Here is a 10,533-nt window from a genome sequence, read left to right on the forward strand (position 1 = left end):
AGATTTTCCATCATAAAAGTTAAACAACTTGTACAGATATGTCTAATCAATCAAGCGAATGACGCTGCACTTGATTGCTTGTGTCATGTGGTAATGGCTAAAACATTTCAATGTCCTTTTCGCCACTCACAATACAGTTAGTTAGCTAAACCGCATTCGAGCTCTAGACAAACAATAGAGCCCCTAAGGCCACACTTCTATTCTATTGCTTTCGATTGCGATTATGACCGCAAAATCCATGTTGAATTATTGTGCAAATATTTGCCGTGATTTACACTCCATTCGATACCTTAGCTGGCTTTTCTCGGGAAGGTTAATGTGTGGGCCGAGGTCGCATGTGTCTGGATATGATTCACATATTGATTACTCGATCACTCCATCCCTTCTCGAAATAGAACAAATGTGTTTACCCCAAACACTCCGCTCCACTTGACCAGTGGTGAGAAGAAGCTTCTCTCAAAAATAGCAATTATGAGCTATAAATATGCGAAGAGCTCACAAGTAGTTCGTCGCTAAATATGGCACAAGTCTTAATTGCTTGGGAAATGTTTCATCTGCGTCGTTTGCTACTCTTTGGGCCACAATCTGAACAATCTCAACGATCAGATCGGGCCGCTGATAGCAGAAATGGCCAACATGGCAGCAACACGCGCTCAACGACTTGGATGTGAAGACCACATCTTTAGGGTATGGGTTATTTGCTACCCTAGAGGTATCATGCTACTAAAATCGATGTAATGTTATTAAAAAAATTGCAAAAATTAAACTTTCGCTTCATTACTTTTTGTAGGCCCAAATAAATATTGTTATGGTTTCTAAGCTATTAGGCGGCACCAAGCCAATATCCCCAGCGATTAAGAATTCCAGGGCATTCCAACATCCAAGTCATAAGCCGCGATTCATTTCGTTGTCTTTTTGAGATTTCAAGTACTTTATAAATAAATAAACAGAGGGCAAACTAAACGTTCACTCCTCGCGCGATGATGTCGCTGTCATCGTTGTCGATACGCATATCACAATATCCACCGCATATAACACCTTAACAATGTATATGAACGGAAATGCCGCTCATAAATTGCTTGTGAAGTGCACGGAAGCTATATCGCTATATCAATATATCTATATATCTGCTTTCTGTTTGCAGAGGGAGCTGCGAGATACCTGCTATTTCAACGAGACCATCGTGCACGGATATTTCGTATTCCGTTCCGTTGTCGATCTGCAGCGACGTGTCGGGTTCACGCACCGAGGTAAGCCTGTGGGGCCCAAGAAGAGCGTCAACGATGCCTGCTACATGTTCAACAAGATCGAGGCCGAGCAGTTTTTCCGCCATCACCACAACAATGGCAACAGTGGCAACAACAATGGCAATGGCAGTGGCAATGGCAATGGCAGCAACAACAGTCGCAAGCCCCCGCGCAACAACAAAAACAATCGCCACAAATCGAATAACCAAAATCAAAAGTTGCAACAGCAACAGGAGCATCATGGCCATAATAATAATAATAATAACGTTATTCTTAATAATAGTAATACTAGTTTAAGTAGCACTAACAAAAAGCAATTAGCGATAAACAGGCAGAGGCAGCAACAGCAGCAACATCAGGTGCGACATCATCACAATGATCCATCGCTGCTGCTGCGACGACAGCAACACGAGAAGAAGCAGAAGCGGCGCAAGCAACAGAAGCAGCAGCAGCAACACCAACAACGAGTATCAGCTAGTCCAACGAATCCGATGCCTGCAACACCCACAGCAGCACCAGCAGCAACAGCAACCGTTGCAGCCACATCCCCGGCAACAGCAACACGATCGACAACAGCAGCATTGAGCAGCAAGCGCAAGGGCCGACGAAGAAAGGCCAAGGTCAGGCCAAAAGCGCAACAGCAACAACAGTTGCAGCTACTTGCCACAGCAGCAACATCACCCTATACCGACGACACCCTGTACGGCAGCAGCAGTAGCAGCAGCAGCACGGGTTTCGAAGATTTGGACATTTACAATAGCAGCAGCAGCGGCAGCAGCTCCAGCTTGGAGCCCTGGTCCACTTGGTCCACGATCGATAGCTTTAGCGGCAGCAGCACAACAGCAACATCTGACGACAGTATTAGCAGCAGCAGCAGCACCTACGACGCCTGGGCCACCTACATCACCGAAATGGAGGCCGAGGCATCGGCCATGACGCCCGAGATGGGCGGCAACGACACCGAGTTGCTGCAGTACGAGGCCGAGTTGGTGGACGATCCGGAGGCGGAGTCCACGGCGACAATTGAAACCAAAGCAACATCAGCAACATCAGCAACATCAGCAATAGCGGCAACGGCGGCCACAACTACCTCGACAGCGGGCTCCCAGCTGGTGATAGAGCAGACGCCGCTGGCCAGGAGCAACATCAGCAACAAGAGCAGCAGCAGCACCACGAAAGCAACACCAACGGCAACGAGTCAGACTGAAACAGCACAGAGCACGCAACAGCCAAGCAGGCATCGCAGCAACAGCAGGGAAGATCACCGGGATAATTCCGACATGTTGCTGGCGGGCGAGAACGAAGTGAAGCCACTACAGCCACGCAAGTTGCTGTGGACAGTGCAACCACCGCTCGCAACACGTGGCAGCACGCTAGCAACATTGGTGGCAACACCAGAGCAGCAACACACCAGCACGACAACAACAGCGAACACGACACCCGAGCAACATGTTGCACCTTCACTCTTCAGCGTGGACAAGAACATCAATAGCAACCTGAACAACACGCTAACTGAGGCTTCTCCCACGGCAGCATCAACATCCAGCATCACGGCCGCAACAACTATGAAGAGACCCATCCGGAAGTTTACCAAGAAGCTAATGGCCACGCCCTACCACCAGCTGACCTATGTGCGCAATGCGGGCGGAGATATCGACATCGATAACCTGGACAACATCAGCGTTTATCCTGTTCTCTACAATGGCGACCTGGAGGGGAATGGCGGCGGCAACAGCTCCGACGGCGGCTTCAGCGGGTTCCTGCCCACCTCGACCACCTCACATCTCACGGAACCAATTCGCATCGGCATGAACAGGATAAGGCCGAATAAGACACTGCATTGGTTCACTCACCAGAGATTTGCGTAGTAGTCAGGGATTGGCGCACTTTGGCTATTAGATCTTTATAAGGAGTACTGTTCGAATTTGCACTTTCACAGGCAAAAACATTTAATAGTGAAAAAATTGAATAAATAGGTCAAAACATAATAATCTCAAGTGAAAATCAATTGCATACAATCAGTTTCTATGGGATAATACGATATTTTCCAAATTGAAATCTTTTAGATGCATTTTAAAGCTCGTAATCCTGTGAAAGTGAAATCCAGAACAGATCCTTTTTAGAGAGGCATACCTATACTCAGCACTCAGTTTTCAAGAGAATTTAGGCAAAACCGAGACAAGAAACCAAGAACAACAATTGTATGGATAAATATTTCAAATTACTAATGAACTGATACATATATATATAAACATATATAGAACTCGATATACAAAGGAGTTGCTTACTGTTCAGTACCTCGACTCAGACAGGACTTTGCACTTGCACCACGCCTAAAAGCACACTACATAAGCGAAACCGGAAGCGGAAGCAGGCGTGGAGCCGATAACGATAACTCAGGCCGCACTTCATCCAGTAGCGAGACAGTGAAGACTCCACCAACTGCACTCGGGAGGCCGCAGGCAACGAACTCGCAGAACTGCTACATAGTTATAAATGAAAAGACAATAAGATTTTTATTTACGAGTATGTGCTATATAAACTATCAAATTCATGAACCGAAGCGATAGCGATAATCGAAAAACAAAATGCTAAAATTGTTGAAATGGAAATTATGAAAGCGCGACATTCAAGTGCAAGCAAATAAACGTTTCGAATGCACTGAAAAAAGCGTAGTGAACTTTTGATTTACTAAATCAATTAAATATATTAGCAATGAGAATTAATAAATACAAATGCAAACAAAAATCGATATATATTATATACATATATGCATATATTTTCAAAATTTTATAACGAACCAAAAACCAATTAGCAAACAAATTTAACACGGTGAACGGAACACGAATGAAGAAGTTTTTTAAATTCATACGCAAGCAGAACTAAGAGTCGGTAACGATAACGATAACAAATTCGCACAGCAAAACACTTCCAAAAATGAAAGGTTAAAACTAAATATTAAACAATTTTACTAGGCACAAGCGAACGAAATTGGGTTAGAAGAACAAAAAAGGAAAACTCCATTCAAAATAAACCGAATTTTTTAAGCAAATACAAAAATTGTTGTAATGGTCAGCATGGAAATTGATTTTAGGACACAGTTTGTGGCCGATATCCAATTCGAGGGAGGATGGAAACAAATTTTGAATAATGGAAAATTTTAAAGAACTACTAACGTATGTATCCAGATATGTACTGCAACCAAACACCAAAATTCACACTGAATAAGCAAACGTTATATTTATTAATTGAGCAAAACTAAAAACTAAATCTACGAATTGAATCAAAATACAGCAAAAAGAAACCAACTGCTGCTTTTCTACATACGAGTATATATAAATATATATATATACATATATAGACACATATAGGCATATGTGGACGACATGGAAAAAGATAACGCAAAAATTGTTTCTCATATATTTATATTAATATTTAAAATAAATAGTTCAAACATATTAGCAAACCAAATACGCGAAATTAAAACAATTTGAGGGAAAATGCGAAGGCACAGAAACAGAAAACTGAAGCGTCAAGTTTATATGTAGAGATATGTATGAATGTAAATTTAAAGTGAACAAAGAAAACCCAAACAAAATGAAGTTAAAGCAAGATGCTTAGGTGAAAATTTAATTAGTGTGTACTTAAGACAAGAAACCATTTAACAATTGAACGATTAATTATTAACTTAACTAGGCATTGAAGCAGCACTCAACTAAATAAAACCGATACGAAACCGAAACCGAAACGAAGCCGAAAAACACACAACTCGAATTGAACTACTGTACTTATTCGTATGCGCGTTGCTGTAATATAAACGAAATTCTTATGTTGAATCGACGTCGAATGGGTAAACTCGATGAATCGATGACTATATCTACCACAGCAGAAATTATTTATTTAACAGTATATCGGAATAATCGAATCGAGTCTATTGGACTGGAGCGGGGACCGATTGTCATATGTCATTTGTAAATTCATTTGCACTTTTCTTTCTACTAATTACGTTTAATTAATGGATTAATCATACGCCTAAGTTAACACTAAGTTAACACTCATCATTGTACATTGTAATATGTTTCATTCCTAAGCCGAGCATTAAATGTAATTATTTATGTATAAAAGCAAAATGATTCTTTCGCCCATGTATAACACTTGCGCCCACTTCTCTATCTCCGAGTCTGTCCCCCCATCCTTCCTATCTCTTTTAATCTCTATCTTATATATACGAATATATAAACGACTATTTAATTGCATTTCTTTGTATTAAAACGAGTAACAACACACTAGAAATTGAATAAAAAGCCTCAACAAAATATTCAACACTTTTCATTTCTCTTGTATGTAAGATTGCTTCATTTTCAACTTTTTAAATAAATGCTCAGTTGTTTCTTTTTTGTTCGTTAACGAATGTGTGCAGAGAAATCGTATAAATAAAAAATATATATAAATTCAATTGCGTTATATTTAATCAATTCTAAACGATTGAGGTAAGTATACTCATTTTGGGACATATTAGATTGAATCTTCAATCTTAGATTGAATATCAAAGTATAAACGAAGGCTAAAGTGCATTCCATTTCCATTTTAAAACATTTTACATTTTAATAGATGAAGTACACCATTTTTTTTAAATAATATTTATTGTTAACTTTGTACAGTAATTCTGATCAAAGTTTCAGTCAAATTTGTTCACAGTGCAAGGGAATAGATATATCGCAGTCAGGCAATGTCCACCGATTTCGTGGAATATCAATTGCACATTCCTGGCCATGTCGGAGGGACTTGTAAATTGCAGCCAAGAACAAGATAGGTGGTCCCCGCCTCTGGTGACAAATGTTCGCCATGGGGACAATGTAAGGGAGTCGACCACCGACGCAGAGTCCTCCGCCAACCAGGTTCCTCCTGCTGAAGATGACAAATCACATGTGCTGACATTTGACATCGGTGCTGGGGGATTAACATGTTATGGCCAGGGCCCTCGACTCCTTGGGGCAGTAAAAGTGTTGGCCATCGCCCAAGGCAAACACTGTTGTAATGGGACCTGCTGATGGTGCTCCTCCGCCACTTGGACTCCTCCTTTCATGGCCAGCAGACCGTGGACAGACCACACAAGTGGCCAAGTGGTGGCTACTGCTTTGCATAAATGTCCCAGGTCCGTCGGTTCCCTATCTCCTTGGCGGCAGCTTCCACATCGGTGGCTTGTTTAATTAAAAAATTAAGTTCCAAATCCCAGACCATTAAAAAGATTTTTATTTATACCTTTTAATTTCATCAATCGTTGCGACGGCAGGTGCCGTCCATATCCACATCCACATCCATGTTCCTTCCCCATTTATCCAGTCGCCCGGCGAAGTTTGTTTTCTTGCCTTCTCCTTTTCAGCTTTTAACAGGAAACAATTTCATTTGCGGGCAGAAATTCTTTTCAAATCTGCCGCCGTTAAGCAAAAAGAAAACATGCCAAGAAATAATAATAAAAAAATTGAAAAAAAAACTATAAGGTGACTGAGAAAAACCAATCGATGCTCTTACTAAAGGTATTTGCACTTGTAAGTTATATTGATCCAAGGAAAATTGGAAAGCTATATGGAAAAACAGCTTGATAAGGTATGACATTAATTTTGAATATATTAAGTTTCTAGAATTCTAATCTAGTTTTCTTTTAAGCTATGACTTAAACTTAAATAATGTGTTATGGAAATGAAATAATTATAAAACGACATATTGAATTCATTTCAGGAGGGCATTAAAAGTTCGTTATGGATAACCCAAAATCTTGTCCCCGTTGGTGAGCTCGGTTTCCTTTTTGGCCAGAACGTTTTGTTGGCCGTTCGACATTCGGGCAGCCCGAAAGCCAGGCCAAAAACCCACGGGCTGCGAGGCAGTTGCCTTTGGCATTCAAGGCGACTGTGTGGCTCAGATTTGGTTTATGAATGTCGCCATGTTGCAAGGTGGAGCAAGGTGGCCCAGGGTGGTTCGGGTGGTGCAGAGTGGTGCAGGGTGCCGTCGTACATTCCGCACACAGAGCACACAGGATGAAACTGTTGCCTGCATACGGCATGCATATTTCGTATTTTTAGTACAGCCATTTAACATCATCAACTTAAATATGCGTGCAAGATTTATGCACACGTCGCTCGGCCAAAAAGGGGGCGGCCGTCTGACCGGGGGCGTGGCCTGGCCAGACCTGGAATGGAATGGCATTAAGAGCCATCGAACTGGGCCCAAAATGAAATGCGACCAGAACGAGCACGTGATACTAAAGCGTTTGAACGGCCAAGAGTCATGAAGCTCGATTTTCATATATAATCATTTATTGATTCACTAATTGAAGAATATAACCCTTTATGTATTTCGATAGTTTTCAAGTTTTGTAGAACGCAAAACCAAATAGTTGCATAAGCAGATGGTAAATATTCTAAAAATGCAATCGCTTGTCAATGATTCAGACAGCCCATCTGAATATCTTATATTCACATGGGCTGGCTCACAACTTATGCATTTCCCGAAGTAATAATCAAGTGAACTCGGACTCACCCACGCACCTCTCAAAAAGTATCTGTTCTGTGCAATTGAATAACGTCATTATGCCGCGCTGTCCGATCTTATGACATCTGCAACTTGCACAAGCTCACAGATACTTTATTGATTTCTGCCGTAGCCGAGCACTTTGCGCAATTCCACAGCTCGGATACAAATCCGAATTCGAATATGAATATGAATCCGAATAGTGGGTAACTGGGTAAACATCTTCACCTGCTGCGCCGCCTGCGGCGGTCGTTCAATATTGTGGCTAGTATTTAATGAAAAGCCCGAAGCCAAATAAAACCGAATATTGAATATGAAAAATAAACGACGTGAAAATGGCGAGTGGCGCCAAATGCGGCTCCGATGCATTTGTTTATGGCCGCCACATTTCGATGATAAATCGACGATGCCGCGGCTAATTACGCACGGAGTACTGGTAGGATTGGCTCTTGGCTCCCAGATCGGAGTTCGAGATCGAAGTAAATGCCCCGAATCAGCAACGAAATTTGTCTTACGCTTAACGCTTAGTCTAACCCAGTGCTAACCGGTTGGTCTTAACGATTTCCATTTATTTGTACTTGTCAATGGCAACATGAAGACTTTGATTTCAAGATTCATTGGCCACCGCATACTTCAGATTGGCGTGTGCCTAATTAACTGCAAATGAAAGAGCTGGATTACTCGGCCAATGCATTAACTAAGGCTCAAAAACTTGACTTTAGATTTTGTCTAAACATTTTTTTACTCCGCTTTTATTGGGTGTGGGGATTGTGTTTAGAGAGTTTCATTAACCACTTTTTATTTGTAGTTTTTGGTGACACAATCGACTGTTAAAATATACACACAATTTTTAATGCACTTCTTGCAATTTGTGGGTGATAAAAACGTTGTGAGCACTTGTTAGCTATTTTCATAAAAATACAAATACTTTAGCAAGTTTTCCTTAAAAAAACATTAGATGACTTAAGCCAGTAGCCAAACTTGTGAGTAAAAATATAATAGCGCTCATAAATACTTTCGAAATGCCTAATAAAGAGTATAAGCAATATTTTCGACGATGGCATGAGTTTTTAAAACACTTTGCGTACCAGTAGTAGCCAATTAAACAAAAAATATTAGTCTGGCGAAGTAAAGAGACACAATAATAATTAATTTTAATGTTCTACTACAATATTTTAGTAAGGATATTAAAGGATTATTTAATCACCCCCATCAGCGAAATATTTTCAACAACGGAGGACGCCACGTCCTGTGACCATATTACCCAACCATCTCTACCAAATTGCGGATTGGAAAACCCAGGAAAGCATATTTTCCGTACGCCTCCGTCTCCCGTGACAATCAGCAGACCACCGGTGGTCAGTGGTCACCTGGCGAATGCCAATTGATAAATAACTGTCATTAGAGCCGAAGTGCGGCTCATTTTCTCATTTTCCCATGGCTCGGCTTAGTTGGCCCCATAGTCCAGATCATTTTGGCCCGCTGCAGCGGCGAAAACTTAAGCTATAAATAAAAATTAATGCTTTTGAATAAATTGTGCCGGGCGAAACGAAGCGATACCCCTACTTAGCATATCGGGTCGGTATCTTTCTGTTCAATTCAGTTTGGTTCAGTTCAGTTCCATTCGACGGTGCCTCGGGGTAGGCATTTAGCAAAGTGTCAGTTGCGAACAAGGTTAGGCTTTGGGTATTAGAGGCGTCCCACGTCGCCGTCGGGTGGTTTCACCTGGCTCTAACTTGACTAACACCACTGCAGACCGGTGGTGGTGGTGTGTGCTCGTGGTGGTTCTGGTGACTTGGTGGCTAGCTGGTTGGGTGGGTGGTTGTACTAGCCGCTCACGGGTTTTAATTAATTTGGTGCAACATTTTGCACTGGGCCGAGCCCAACAGCCCGACTTGGTCAATGGGCGCATATATCAAGACAATCGCCTGATTGGCAGCCGCATACATTACCCACATCCACCAGGTGGCTGGGGAGTGGGGCTGGGACCCACCTGTCAGCGGTGCTTATGATTAACTGTCAGTTGTAACTGGTTGTGATGGATTTATTGCTGTCAATTTGACAAATCAATGCAGCAGTTGGCCGTCCATCGAAGGCGTTCATTGGGGCGATCAGTGCTCAACTCGCGACGAGTTAATTGGAAAATCATCGAAGACTGTGAACTCGGCGGAGAGCAAGGGGAAGGCAGATTAGGCCAGGTGATGATGCACAGGTAACTCGATAGACACTGATCCCCATGTTAACACACCTTTAATTTCCGTGGATTACGAGGCATTAGTCTAATGAAAAGTGAATGTTTTTTATAAAATTTAATGGTACCATGAGATTTAGTTATATTTTAAACAGGATAAATTAAAATTATTTTGGAAAAATGTATATCTCTTAATATTATGTGTTATAAGATTAACAACAAATTAAAATGAATTATTTTGTTTGGCTTAATAGGACAAATGTGATATAAATATTGTGTCTACATTGGAAAATTACTATAAATATTTAATCTCATTCGATTTCAAATGGATTTTTCATTTGCACAGTTGCAATTCAAAGTAATCGCCTAAATCCTGATTTTTTAATCGGTCTATCCCACAATCAATCAGGCAATCGTTCTCCGCCAACAAACCAGCGAGTTTTGGATTGAATTTTGAGTCTCCGATTTCTGCAGCAACTCCTGGTTAACTTCCCTAGTTAAAATGGATGAAATAGAGAGAGAAACTCAAGATCCGAGGGGACCAGTTTCGACTTTACTACCGTCTGT

At 41.5% G+C, this 10,533-nt stretch overlaps 1 protein-coding gene across 4 annotated transcripts in view; it reads left to right on the forward strand.

Annotated features, from left to right (window-relative positions):
* The window catches only part of LOC6734041 (ras guanine nucleotide exchange factor glfB), a 57,853-nt gene extending 52,150 nt beyond the window's left edge, over positions 1–5,703 (forward strand). For all 4 annotated transcript variants that reach the window (XM_039291389.2, XM_016167848.3, XM_039291390.2 and 1 more), the window contains one exon: positions 1,145–5,703. In XM_039291389.2, coding sequence (XP_039147323.1) covers positions 1,145–3,115 — 1,971 coding nt within the window. In that variant the 3' untranslated portion in view covers positions 3,116–5,703. The remainder of the gene's footprint in view (positions 1–1,144) is intronic.
* The last annotated feature ends 4,830 nt before the right edge of the window (positions 5,704–10,533 follow it).

The sequence above is a fragment of the Drosophila simulans genome, chromosome 2R (genome assembly GCF_016746395.2).
Source record: "Drosophila simulans strain w501 chromosome 2R, Prin_Dsim_3.1, whole genome shotgun sequence".
NCBI lineage: Eukaryota > Metazoa > Arthropoda > Insecta > Diptera > Drosophilidae > Drosophila > Drosophila simulans.